Source organism: Lacerta agilis, chromosome 5, assembly GCF_009819535.1.
Source record: "Lacerta agilis isolate rLacAgi1 chromosome 5, rLacAgi1.pri, whole genome shotgun sequence".
Lineage (NCBI taxonomy): Eukaryota > Metazoa > Chordata > Lepidosauria > Squamata > Lacertidae > Lacerta > Lacerta agilis.
The window spans coordinates 69,003,048-69,017,108 of NC_046316.1; the positions used below are offsets into that span (position 1 = coordinate 69,003,048).

Below are 14,061 nucleotides of genomic sequence, written 5' to 3' on the forward strand. Positions count from 1 at the left end.
CAATACCACCGGCCCAGCCCCTTGCTGACCCCTACTCTACAGGGACAGGGAAAAACGAAAACAGGAGCTTCCAGAATACTTTCGGGGTCAGAATTTAAAAAAACAAAAAAACAAAAAAAACAAAAAAAAAACCACAGCAACGCGTGGCCGGGCAGCTAGTAGAAAATATAGTTCTGTGCAGTGTGAAATCTGTCAGATCTACTGTCAAGATAGAGTTGCATCTAAATCAGTATGAGATTGGGGGGTGGGGAGAGAGAGACCGCACCTGCCCATCTTTGGGCAGGAGAGTTACTGCTGCTTACCATGAAGGAGGTTGGCATTGTGCAAATGCACCAACAGAAGCAGCTCTACCAGTGGTTCTCACAGCAGCAACCTCCCTCCTGCTTTGCTCCTCCCATTCTCCATCCAGGTAAGCAACCGCAACTCTCCTGCTAGGAAGTCATGTAAGTGCCACCTCCTGACGACGCCATCTGCTGCTAATCTGCGCCAGAGCTCCACATTTCTCTAAGCATGTTTCTTTGTCTCTATATGCTTGTTCTGCCCTTTTCATGTGGTGAACGCACACACACACCTAAGTGATGCATCTCAGTTTACTGTGTCAAGCGTACGCCAAGGGTAGTCACAAGCACCAGGTTTGGAAAGCAACATGTAATTCAACTAAATGACAAGGTAAGAGATATTTTTCTCATTAGAAACAACATGTGCACCAAAATTCTGAAATTCTGGTTCAGCTATCTTGTTTAAGCCTTCACCTACAAATGTATGTTGTCACGTTGCAGACTTGAAAACATGTTTTGTTACTAAAATTTCGAGTTGAAATGCAAATCTGAGAAATATTTGCTGCACAAGCAGAACAGAAGCTGCTCATTGCAGTATCCCACTATTACTATTTATCTATTTTTAAAGAATCTAGTGGCTTGCTATCTTTTGAGTTTTGTAGAATTACTAGAAAAATATACACCTAGTGGATATATACACCCAGTGGCAGTTGCTATCCAAGGGAAAAGCTTTACTCAATTTTGTGTTCTCGATTCATCTTACTCAGCTTTCATGCCTAGTTGTTGTTGTTTTTTTGCAATGAAACAGCTTTGGTTGCCCTGTGGAATGACATTTTCTTGGAGAAAAATGGGGAGTGTGCTCTACTTCTCTTTTAAATCGGAACCAGTGAAGGCAGTGAAAGTGCTGTGTGAGTGCCTGGAGGCGGTTGGAGGATGGATGGCAGCTAGATTGAGGTTGAATCCTGACAAGACAGAAGTACTGTTCCTGGGGGGCAGGGGGTGGGCTGGTGTGGAAGACCCCCTGGTCCTGAATGGGGTAACTGTGCCCCTGAAGGACCAGGTGCGCAACCTGGGAGTCGTTTTGGACTCACAGCTGTCCATGGAGGTGCAGGTCAATTCTGTATCCGGGGCAGCTGTCTACCACCTCCATCTGGTACGCAGGCTGAGACCCTACCTGCCCGCAGACTGTCTTGCCAGAGTGGTGCATGCTCTAGTTATCTCCTGCTTGGACTACTGCAATGCGCTCTATGTGGGGCCAACTTTGAAGGTGACCCGGAAACTACAACTAATCCAGAATGCGGCAGCTAGACTGGTGACGGCCACTGAGAGCATATAACACCAGTCCTGAAAGACCTACATTGGCTCCCAGTAAGTTTCTGAGCACAATTCAAAGTGTTTGTGTTGATCTTTAAAGCCCTAAACGGCCTTGGCCCAGTATACCTGAAGCGTCTCCACCCCCACCGTTCTGCCTGGACACTGAGGTCCAGCGGCGAGGGCCTTCTGGCAATTCCCTCACTGCGAGAAGCAAAGCTACAGGGAACCAGGCAGAGGGCCTTCTCGGTAGCGGCGCCTGCCCTGTGGAACGCCCTCCCATCAGATGTCAAAGAAATAAACAACTACCTGACATTTAGAAGACATCTGAAGGCAGTCCTGTTTAGGGAAGTTTTTAATGTGTGACATTTTAATGTATTTTTAATCTTTGTTGAAAGCCGCCCAGAGTGGCTGGGGAAACCCAGGCAGATGGGCGGGGTACAAACAATAAATTATTTATTTATTTATTTATTTATTTATTATTATTATTATTATTATTATTATTATTATTATTATTATTAGCTATATGTTAATGAAGTTGCAGCAGCAGGCATTTAACTATTTGCTATCATTTCACTTGCCAGTCCTACAGACACCATAACATCTGGTAAACTGAACGCAAAAAGAGCATACACATGCACTTACTTTGCTTCATAAGTTGAACTGCTAGTGTAGGACAGTTGGAGCACATAAGGGAAAACATGCGCACCACCATGATGAACATCCCTGAGCTCAGAATTGGAGGAGTCACTACTAGGAGCTGCTGAATATTTGTGAGCAAATCCTTAGAGGCAACTTGCTGGAGGAGATTCTTCAAAGGAAAGAAAGAGTGTTTTAAGTATTGTTTGGTCAAAACCTTTTTTAAACATTATGCTGAAGACAGAAAATAGATGCTACCTCCTCATGTTGGAAGTTGTCCACTAGGCGTGCAAAACAGAGGCAAGTGCTTTCTACTGACTTTTTGTCCTAAGAAATTGAAAAGAAGTATTACATTTCAATATACAAGATTTGGCATGTAGGTATATCAAGAATTGCAATCCTGGAATTGTCTTGTAATAGTGTTCGGCAGAGTTAACTGAGAAAGCATAAAAAGGACCTAGTCAAGCTAATACACAACCAAGAATCACAACCCAAGAACTGGGACAAACTACTTAATTTTGACTATGGAAACATATTGATATTATCTCCTTTAGGGGGCTGAACTACCATTAAGGTCTGGTGAAATTTCTCCACAGCACATGTAGATCAATCTAAGATTCACATATCAGAACACTTAGAAGATAGCTGACCCAGACAGTTTCTGACCTGGTGGGTTAGTCTTTGTGTAAGCAATGGCAGAGAATCTGCAACAAAGTGAAACTCATCAGGAGTGATGCTCTGGCAGCAGTTGGCAGCAATAGCTAGTGCATTCCTCTGGGCATTTATGCTGAAAAATTCCAGATACAGCAGACAGTCTGCTAAGCCTCCCTATAATACAAAACACACAAAACCAGTTCAAGCAAAGAGAGGACTTTAGATCATCAGGATAGATACAGAAGTTTCTTGGAGCAAGTGCTCTTTGAGAAAGAAAACTCTGGTAACAATCAAGATTAAAAATAGCCTTTTTTTAAATCAGAAGAAATACTTACTGCCTGCAGAATAGCTTTACTATGTCTGCGTGATAACATCTCCAAGGCAGTGAGTGCCTGCTCTGCCACATCAATACATTGAATAACTTGCAGCTAGAATAAAAGCGATTTATTTAGTTTTTAAAGTGATATGAAACAAGATTAGAAATTGATATATGCTGTCAATCATTTTCCAATGTTCAAATTTTGAACTGTTTTTAATAGTTTCCATTACCTTTAAACATGCACACTTTATAATATAACTTTAAGCTTAAGTATTATATAACAGTAATTAGATTGCTCTTCAGTTATGTACCCTATACTATATATATTTATTTTATACAACATTAGTGTGCTTCATTCCGATTCCTTACTTAATCACATGGAAAGAATATGGGATTGTCCAGTATTTGTGTACAGTATTATACAAACCATTTCCAAATTGTAACATTTTACCCCATACTACTACTACTACTACTACCCTATTAAATCTGATTTAACTCAACCACAGCACTGAAATTTTCAGTGTTCTCCTTGAATCCTCCAGAACAGACTGAACAGAAATTTCAGGATTACTGGAATTGGCTGAGTCTTTAAGTTTACACTTTGCCAAATGCATTTGAATACTCAAATGAGTGTTCTGTAAACTCAGCCATAACTTCTGGCTTTGATGTATTCAGCTTACAGGGCTGTGGGTGGGAGAGAAGCAAACACTTTACCCAGACCCGTTAGTCCAGGCTTGCAAGCCTGTTACCAAGAAGAAACCTATGTTCTCTATACAGTGTCCAGATATTGCTAGAGCCAACCAGAAACATCAACAGAAGCAACGTCCTAAACAGTTATGTGCTTCTGGCCCAGGCCCCCTAGAAGAGTGAGTGAGTGTGTGTGTGTGTGGACTTTGTTTTAAGTGACAATGCACCACGCTACATTACATGCTCTGTCAGGAACTACAAGTCCCAGTTCTTTTAGTTTCTGCTGACAAATTTTATGCAAAGGCAAGAGCTGCCAGCAGGGTGTGACAGCTAACCAGCAACTGGGACAGGGGAGAGAACAAGTCTGTACTGTCATAATCATGGATTTTTGAGACCCCAGGGAAGGAGACACCAGTGCTGCCAATAGGATTTACAGGTTCCAGAACATGCATAAACATTATAAAGCTAGGCCTCTCATCTCTAGAATGGTTTTAGAACTGGCACTAGATTCCAGGGACAGGGAATGATATCTGAAGGTGATGCATCACTCATGTATAACATATATACATACCTGCTATGCTATCATGTTTGTTCATAAATACAATCAGACGGCTAGAAATGTAAGGGAACTAAAAGCAGCTAAAAAGAAACAAGTAAATCCTCAATTTTTCTCAGGTGTTGGAGGGTCCATCTTAAAACTTTATACCAGTTTGAGAAAAATTACTATTGGTACTGCTTCGTAAGACATTATGTTACAACAAACGTTAAGTTAATAAAGTTAGTTAACAGTATTACCTTTTCCAAAAAAACAGGAATTGCATCTACTACAACAGCAGATGATCTGGGAAGTGCTTCCATCATATAGGTTAAGGCTCGACAAGCATGATTCATCTATTAAAAGACATAAGAACATAAGAGCCCTGCTAGAGCAGTCCAAAACCTATCTAATCTAGAATTTTGTTTCCCACCATGGCCAACCAGATGCGTTTAAGAAGCCTACAAAAGTAGAGAATAAAGGTAATAGGTCTTCCCTACTGTTGTTCCCTAGGAAGTGGTTATCACGAGGCAGTCTGCCTCTTGTACTGGACATAGCATATAGCCACCATGACCAGCAGCCATTGATAATGATAGGGGACCAGTCTAACAACGCTATCTAGAATGTGCAAACTAGCAAAGCCTGCTTTGAGATTTACCTGAAGCTGCATTTAACAAAGTGTGCATGAAATACTTACAATGTCAAAATTGTGCTCCATCTGCAGCAATGTTATCTGCAAACAATACAAAAGGATGAGTCAGCTTGCAAGAACAATTTCTCTAAATTCTAGTAATTTATAAGCGTGCTGAATCGTGTGTTTTTAACTTTGTTGTTTTTTTAGCTTCTTTTTAACCTTTTATGCTTTTATTGTATGGTTTTATTTTTACTGCTGTAAACCACTTTGATTCATTTTTGCTATATTGTGAAAAATAAATATTTGTAGAAATAAACTGTTAAAACAATTAGCTGCTGGGTTTTGAGATGCCATTTTGAGCATTCATGTTTGAAGTTTTCTACTAGGTGTGCATAACAGAGGCAAGTTTATGCAGCAAATAAATTCCAAGTTACGTTGATGGTTCATTGCATCAATTTGGTGTTGCATATCTTTCTTAAAAATTAATAAAGTGTCACTGCTAACCAAATTTTATTCTCAAGCCTGGATTAATGCAGTATTCCTCTACATTAGGTTAATACTACAAGAGATCAAGGAATGGCAGTGTCTGTGAAAGCATGACATATGAACATGTATTATGATATTGCTCTGACAAAATGTTTCAGCTTCTAGTGCCCATATAATGGTCTATCCCAATTTGCACTTACAATCACCTTATGACAGGCATAGGCAAACTCCGGCCTTCCAGATGTTTGGGACTACAATTCCCATCATCCCTAGCTAACAAGACCAGTGGTCAGGGATAATATAATGGGAATTTTAGTCCCAAACATCTGGAGGGCCGGAGTTTGCCTATGCCTGCCTTATGAGATAGGTTAGGCTGAGAGAGACTTGCCCAAGGCCACCCACACAGCTTCATGCCTGAGCAAAAATTTGAACCCTTGTCTATCCAGTTCAAATCCAAACCCCTACCCACTACACTGGATCTCAAAATGGTTAGACAAGATGCACATTTATTCCCTAGTTGTCTGAAACACAATCAGCAATTTGCTGTTTCTTTAAAAATGTCACTTTTTGGCAAGGCCATCGGTGAAACATACTCCTCTAAAACGTTGAGAGAATGCAATTATTGAAGCATTTACTTCGTCATGAAAAAACAGTGGATAATGCACATTACATGCTCAACTGAATGAGTGAAGACTTACCAGAGCTGGCACAACACTCTTGACTGGAAATCCTCCCAAAGTTTCTTCATTCCCCATGACCAACAACTGACACATTTCAATCACAGACTGTAATTGCTGGCTTTCATCAGTAGCCTGGAGCCCCTGTAGAAGTTGCTGAGCTTTAGAACCTAGAAAAAATTGGGATTTTAAAAGCTTAAATCTTCCACTTCCACAATATATTATCATAGCTGATTAAGAGAGACAAGGCATTTTCATTAACTGTCTATCATAAATATGAATGCAGGGAGCCAGTAATGCTACATTTATATGCATCTTTGTTGATATTTAAATGTTATTAGATTACAACTACCAAATAAACCAACAGTATGTGCTTTAAGCTACCGAAATGCACTATAATATTAAACAGATATTGCAAACTGAATCCATCCTGATAAGATAGGAACAGAAATAGAAACATAATTTAAGATCTTTTTTTTTTTTTTTAGCTAGCAGAGTTCTCAACCTGATCAAACCCTGGTAGATCTATAGGCATAGTTCTGAATCACTATTCAAAATTAAGTTCCAAATTCACATGCAATTAAGACACACACAGTTAAGCCTCTTCTCACTCCTGCTAATACTACACTTGTAGCTATCTGTACTTCAGGCTTTCTAGTGATGAACGGGTGCCAAATGACAGATGCCTCCCTGGAAGACATTAAGCTGAATTGTATATTGTCTTCCTATGCCAACTATGGTTGCCTAACTGAAGAGAATTAGGCTGTTATGCTGTACTGTTGTGTCATTATACTGGAATAATTACACTGGCAAAACTTAGAGAGGATCCTGATTCTGTTTTAAACATTCAAAAACTTTTCTTCTTCATGGTACACCCTCCACAGTGAAGTACCAACAACAACAAAAACCTTTAGTCAAAATATGCAGTTTTAATCAATCATGAGAGATTAGAGACCAGTGTGTTTCTGAACAGCATCTCACCAGTCAAAGTTTCACAATGTCAAGAGACTGGGTGTACATCTAAGTCTGGATAGGTCATAGGCTAGTGCTTCTGTTAACATATGAATCATTTACTTAAAATATAGAGCTACTGATGAAGCTTCTAAGAGCAAGGCAAGTATATACATCTTCCTAATTTAGGAAAGCTTAGAAAATTTAAACCACCTTGGTCAATGGACTAAATCACTATAGGAATATTTGATTACTTATGCAGAGGCTGTGTTTGGAGAATGTTGGTTTATTTATTAAATGGGGATTTAACTGTGCACCACTGCACTGTGAACCACTATTAAACCAGAAAGCCTCAAAATTAACCATCAAATACAATAAAAATAGTGAAAAGCACATTTAAACTTTAGGATTCCCGCAAAAGCAATTATTTGAGAGAACAACCAGATAAGCATAAAAAACAACATACTAAAAGTTGAAGATGGGTACTTTTCATTCCGAGCCATCAGGCTGACCTTACTACAGGACAGATGGGGACAACTGTTCCTAGCATTGCAGGCCCTCCTGTGGGTCCCAGACTTCCTGCACTTCTCAGAAGAGGCCATGGTCCAACCAAATAGGAAGTGACTCTTGGACACTGTCAAACATGGCACCCCCTAGTCAACAATAGCCAGTGTATATAGAAAAGAAACTAGGAATGTGCATCCATGTCTCCAATCACCCACCCACAACTCCAGGAGAGAGTTTGCTAGAAGACAGTACTGAATTAGGTACATCCCAATGATTCTTTCTGGCACAAGAAAGTGTCAAGCATGGCACTCCAATGCCAATAATAGCCAAAGTGTTTAGAAATGAACTGGGGGGTGTACACCCCAAGCTCTGAACCACCACAAATCATATACCTAAAAAAAAGCCTTGTACAATCAAAGACAAGCTTCCATATAAGATGGCACAGAACTGGCATCCAATCCAGAGAAATAATTGTGTGCAATACACCATCCCATGTCTATTATAGCCAATGTATGCAGAATGAACAAAGTTATCAGGTGTGTGTGTCTGCGTGTCACAATAGGTTTTCAGCCACTCTAAATCATCTAATCACTCTAAGTTTTTACTGCACTAAAGTTTCCCCTTTGTCCAAAATGATAAAATGATGCCCACCACATATGGAACAAGTCAGAATCGTAAATCACATTGTGAAGCTGGAAAAGGATTAATGGTTGAATCATGGTGAAAGGGCTGTGCATGTAGGCAAAAACCCCAGATTTAACTAGGCTTAAGAGACAGAGAAAGGATCATCCAAACCGTGTGATTCAAGTCTAGAAAGCAGTAGTTGTTTAAACAGGTTGCTTTAAATATGTTTCCCATCTGCTGCAATAAATATAATTCAAGTGATTATGAAGAAATCCACCAATGTGGAGGTTTGACAACAGCTAATTAATAGGAGGTTGTTGGGGTTGGTTTTTTACTGGTTAATAATAGTTACAGTACAAGATCTAAGTATTCTGAGAATTTAGTCTTAGAAGTAGTCCTTCAAGAAGCTATGAGGCTGAGGTGGGACAAACTTCCCAAGAGTAGTAATTCCAGAAACTTCCTGGATGAAGCAGCTTACTTACTAGCTCCACTTCCAATTGTCCGATGAAAAAGTTGCGACATTCGAGGACCAAGAGGACCAAACAGATGTGGAGGAAGACCTCTAGCTTCCAACAGAGCTAGAGACAAAAATATACATATAACTTATTTGTATGAAATTCATGCACAGCACCAGAATATATAATTCACATCACAGACTTTCAATGTTGTAGCACAGATTATTAATGATTAAACCCTATACCATAACAATAGTGAGCCAATTCTAATCAAGATCTGAGTGCAGTGTTGTTGTTGTTGTTTTGTGTGTGTGTGTGTGTGTGTGTGTGTTTTGTTTACTTTTGCAGAACCCAAAACTTACAGCAATTTACATTTGAATGTCTCAACCATTTTAGACTCATTTTCTCTGTGAAGAATTTTTTACATGCATTTATCTAGTCAACAGCCCCAAGCCTTGAAAGCAGTATAAGTTTAAAAAAATTACTAGCATACATCTCACTTGAACACCTACTTAAAACAAGGAAAACTTAGAAAACCTATTCTTTATTCTGATTGAAAATGAAAGTTCCAATACCTATTAATGGTACTACTTAGGACAGCTAAAGGTATCTATTAAGGACAAAAAGCAGTTGAATCCTCTTTGCTCTTCTAAAAAGAAAAAGAAAAGTAAGAGCAAGGATTGCCAACTACCACCTAGAACAGTGTTTTTCAACCAGTGTTCCGCGGCACACTAGTGTGCCGCGAGATGTTGCCTGGTGTGCCGTGGGAAAAATTGAAAAATTCAAGAGAATTACTTTATATATAGTCAATATAGGCACAGAGTTAATTTTTTTAACATTTTCTAATGGTGGTGTGCCTCGTGATTTTTTTCATGAAACAAGTGTGCCTTTGCCCAAAAAAGGTTGAAAAACACTGACCTAGAAGATAAGGAAGCCAGCCTTTAGAGAACACAATGCTAGACCAAACAAAAAGATAAAACATTTTCCAATCACCATAAAAGTTTCTCCTTCCAATAATGAAACTTTGACTTTACAGTGTATGATGGCAAATGCAGTTCCAGAAATCAAAAGGGGCAATATCCAGTGATAAGCAGACCCACTAATCTATGTACATTTATTTCAATCAATCTACAGTGGTACCTCAGGTTAAGGACTTAATTCGTTCCAGAGGTCTGTTCTTAACTTGAAACAGTTCTTAACCTGAGGCGTGTTTTCGCTAATGGGGCCTCCCGCTGCACCGCTGGTGCGTGATTTCCATTCTTATCCTGGGGCAAAGTTTTTAACCTGGAGCAACCACTTCATGGTTAGCGAAGTTTGTAACCCGAAGCGTCTGTAACCTGAGGTACCACTGTATTCTAACTTAGTTCTGTCTACTCAAAAGAACAATTTAGCTGGATATCACCCAATCCCATTTCCAACCTTCTCACCTCAAAAGTTTTATTTTTTATTTTAACCATGAAGATTTCACTTAAGTGACATGCCATCAATAATCAGAGTAACTGGAGCAGAAAGAGTGAAAAAATACATTACAAGTCCTGGAAAATTAATGCTGACTGATCTACATTTCCTTCCCAAAGAATATAAAAGCGCAGCATTAAAAATCCTTAACATTTTATAACAAATCTAAAAGCTGTGTTAATATTTATTTACTGTAGTCATGAGTGTAACATAAGCCTCTTAGTTTGTACCTTGCAATCTCCCCATCTCAGAATCATCCGATTCACTTTCACCAGAGGTAGTCATGCCCACAGCCCCAGCAACAGAACTAGAAGCTACAGGAGGGGAAAAAATTAGTGACACTATATTAATAAGTCACACAGTATACATACTTGTTAACTCTTCCTGAAATCCTCCTTCCAAAGTAGTCAAAGAAAACCTTTACTGACTCCAGTAGGAATAGGAATGGGCATACAAAAAAAGCAGGTTTATTTTTAGTCTTGACCCACATAGTATGGAATGACTGCACTTGAACACACAAGGTCAGTTTAAACTTTCAGCCATGCAATATGGTTGAAACTTTGGGGCTTCTTTTTCTTTAGTAAGTAAGCAACTTAAAACAGAGGGCAATGGCATTATACTATATAAAATAATAACAGTTCAAATGTTTCTGCTTAAACAGAAAACTGACAGGAATATTCAGGAATTAGGAGTTATAATCAGAACTTGGTGTGCTTTGCACCCTGCAACAAGGCTGCCAAGCAGATATGCACTAATACAGTTTGTAGGATTAGACTAGTGTAGCAGCTTTGTAGCTTTCACAAAACCACGGAGGTGGAAGAGGCAGAGGAAACACTTCCCACAGACTTGTGGAACAGACAAACATTTGTTCAGGGTACTACTAGTTTGCTTGCTTGCAAGGTAAGTTGCTAACAGCAAAAATCTATGCATGTTTACTCAGAACTAAATTCCATAGATTTCAGTGGGATTTACTCCCTAGAAAGGGTGCATATGTCTGCAGCCATAACAATGAAAATTACCTGTTAATAGAAGTATAAACAAAACTAAGCAAATTAAAACTAATGTAAAAAAACAGCCAGTGAGCAAATGGCTTTACTTATATTCAGCAACACTTCTTACCAAAATGAAGTCAGTAGATCTATGACCCTATCAAGCACATGGTATATTGGACAGGAGCCAAGGCAAATGAACGCTCACTCCTTTTTAACCACAGTAGAGGTATCAGGAGTCACACACACACACACACCCTGCCCTCACTGCCCCTTGACAAATATATTTAAAGAAAAACATCAACATTAACATTAAACCACAGTTAATACTAGCTAGGATTCCTGTTTTAACAAGAATCTCAGCCAAACTTGAAACCTCAGTAAGAGACAACATATTTTTAGAAGGTGGGATCTAAATTTATCTTCAACTAACTTGAATATAAACATAGGTATCACTAAGTGCAGTTTGTGCAAGAAAAAACAGAAATGCAGTCCCATCCACAGGGTCTTAAGAGCAAACTGTTGGCAGAGTATGCTTTGAAGCTAAAGAACTACTTTAGGTACATGGTTTGGGAATGCTAAATGGGTCCTCTTTGAACAAGCCTCTATGCTATATTACAGTGATGGCGAACCCGTGGCACGCGTGCCACAGCTGGCACGCAGAGCTCTCTCTGCTGGCACGCCAGGGGCGGGGAAATGGCGCCGCCGTGCTGCTCTGCTCATGCGTCCTGCCAGCGCAGGCGCAGCAGCAGACAGCAGCAATTTCCCTCCTTGGCGCCTGTGGTGTTTGGCTGCTGCTGCTGCGGAGGATTCGACGCGAGGCAACGACGACGGCGAGGTAACAGCAGTGGCGGGCTGGGCCAGGGGCGGCGGGTGAGGGGGAAGCCCTCCTTTTGAGCGCTGCGAGCGGGGGGGGGGAGCCGCGCGGCCCCGCCGGCGATGCCATCCCTAAGTAAAACGGCAGTGCTATGTATGTTCGGGTGGAAGGAAGGATGGAAGGAGGCAAATGTGGAGCTCTTTACTTAAACATGTGCACACAGGGTTGGTGCATTGGAGGAGTAGGCGGCCACCTCCCCTTCCATCCGAGCGGTGTTTGGGATGGCGCGAAGAAAAGTCTCGCTAAGACCCAAACCGCCAAGGGGCGCGCGCCCCCGCGCAGGGGTAGACGGAGTTGTGCAGGAGCTGAGCGGCGTTTGCTTCCCGCCTCGCACTGCCGGGTGGGCTTTTCTTCCCAACCGCCTTCACAGTCCGGGAGGCGCCGTTGCTGTGGTGGCGGCTCTCACATGTCTTTAGCTACCTCCTCCGACTGCCCGAGCGCTCTCCGGTAAGGAGGAAGTCAAACCTCGAAGAAAGGGCAGGAGCTGCATTTGGGAAGGTTTGGGATGCAACCGCTATGGTTCCTCCCTTTGCCCAGTTTTTGCAAAACAAAAACAAAACCCCCACACATAATAAATAAAAAAACCCACTGGCCCTTTCCTGCCTTCCGTTTTCTGGGAACGGTCTGTCTCCTCCCTCTGCAAAGTTGTATGCAGATGCGGAGAGGAGGGCGGAGTTCATGCAGGGAGAACTAACTCTCAAAAGTCTTTCTCTCTCTTCTCTTCCCTTCCTCCCCCCCCCCTCTACTTCCTTAAAGGTAAATTACATGCATCAAGGCAGCTTTGCCTGTATCACATTCCGCGGATTGATTGCTTATGTATTTACACACACCAGCACAGTCGTGGGCGAAATTTTATTCAGTGTACCCAAAATAAAATAACTCTTTGAACCTGCTGCCCATAACCTTCTATCGATCTGGCTATGAATAATAGGTTGAGAAAGATTCAAAGAACAAATGAAGGGTTGTACTGGTATGTATATTATTTCCTCAGAGCAACCCCAGTGAAATAAGTGAACTTAAGGCCATTTAATTGCAGTGTTGGCACTTTGAAATAAAAAAGTTGGTTTTCCACTGCAGTTTGGGCACTCGGGCTCAAAAAGGTTCGCCATCACTGCTATATTATAAACTGTCTTTCAAAGTCTCAAATGGAGTATAACAGATCACAAAGCGGAAACATTTCAAGTAACTCAAGTCCAAAGACCCTTTGAGCATTTTCTCCTTTTTTAAATCTGGCCAAAATATAGCACTGAATAAAGCATGTAACCTCAGATACTTAAGTGTACTAGTATTGACATTTCTTGGCAGAGCAAATACAAACATTTTCTGGACATTAACTGCTTTTTCTGTGCCAGTGACACTAGTTAACCATACCTGCTGCTCCTTGTGGAGCCTCATCAGCTCGTGCAGCTGAAGAATTAACTCCATCCTGGTTGTTATCAGGATCAGCCATTTTCTCCTGTCGGCGAGCTTCAGCTGCTCCTCTTTTGCCCAGGCCAGAGCCTCGCCGACTGAAAACAGAGTTAACATCAGAAGCCATCCAGATTACGCTACATGGTCTACAGTACTGGTACTATCAGCACTCAAAATTAAACCATGCAGACATGGAGCCAAAACAGAACAGTTAAACTATATGCAAAATGTTTTTAAAGGGGGAGTTCAAACAGTCCCATCTGCAGATGAAGCAGATGAGAGGCATGTTGAGAAAAAGAGATGCATTATCGACATTATCACATCCATGCTTCGCTGACTTCAATAACTACTTGTTCAGATATGCCTACAAAGAAATTTCCTTCTACTTTCCTAATTTTTATAGAAAAACAGAATTTCTGTATTGTTCAAAACAGCTGATGAGTAATAACACATCTTCAAGACCTCACACTAGGCTAGTTAACAGCACTGTAATTAGATTATCTGAACTGGGCCGTAGTTATCTTGTAACAAGTTAGGTTATTTTGTACAGTAGTGTATATTTCAGTGCTG

General features: G+C 40.7%; 1 protein-coding gene across 9 annotated transcripts in view; it reads right to left on the reverse strand.

Moving 5' to 3' along the window:
• The window catches only part of TRIP12 (thyroid hormone receptor interactor 12), a 72,387-nt gene that overhangs the window by 27,085 nt on the left and 31,241 nt on the right, over positions 1-14,061 (reverse strand). For all 9 annotated transcript variants that reach the window (XM_033150339.1, XM_033150343.1, XM_033150338.1 and 6 more), the window contains 10 exons: positions 13,453-13,589; positions 10,446-10,529; positions 8,785-8,880; positions 6,242-6,390; positions 5,121-5,156; positions 4,684-4,779; positions 3,218-3,310; positions 2,895-3,056; positions 2,487-2,555; positions 2,235-2,400 (listed from right to left, as the gene is read on the reverse strand). In XM_033150339.1, the coding sequence (XP_033006230.1) occupies positions 2,235-2,400; positions 2,487-2,555; positions 2,895-3,056; positions 3,218-3,310; positions 4,684-4,779; positions 5,121-5,156; positions 6,242-6,390; positions 8,785-8,880; positions 10,446-10,529; positions 13,453-13,589 (1,088 nt within the window). The remainder of the gene's footprint in view (positions 1-2,234; positions 2,401-2,486; positions 2,556-2,894; positions 3,057-3,217; positions 3,311-4,683; positions 4,780-5,120; positions 5,157-6,241; positions 6,391-8,784; positions 8,881-10,445; positions 10,530-13,452; positions 13,590-14,061) is intronic.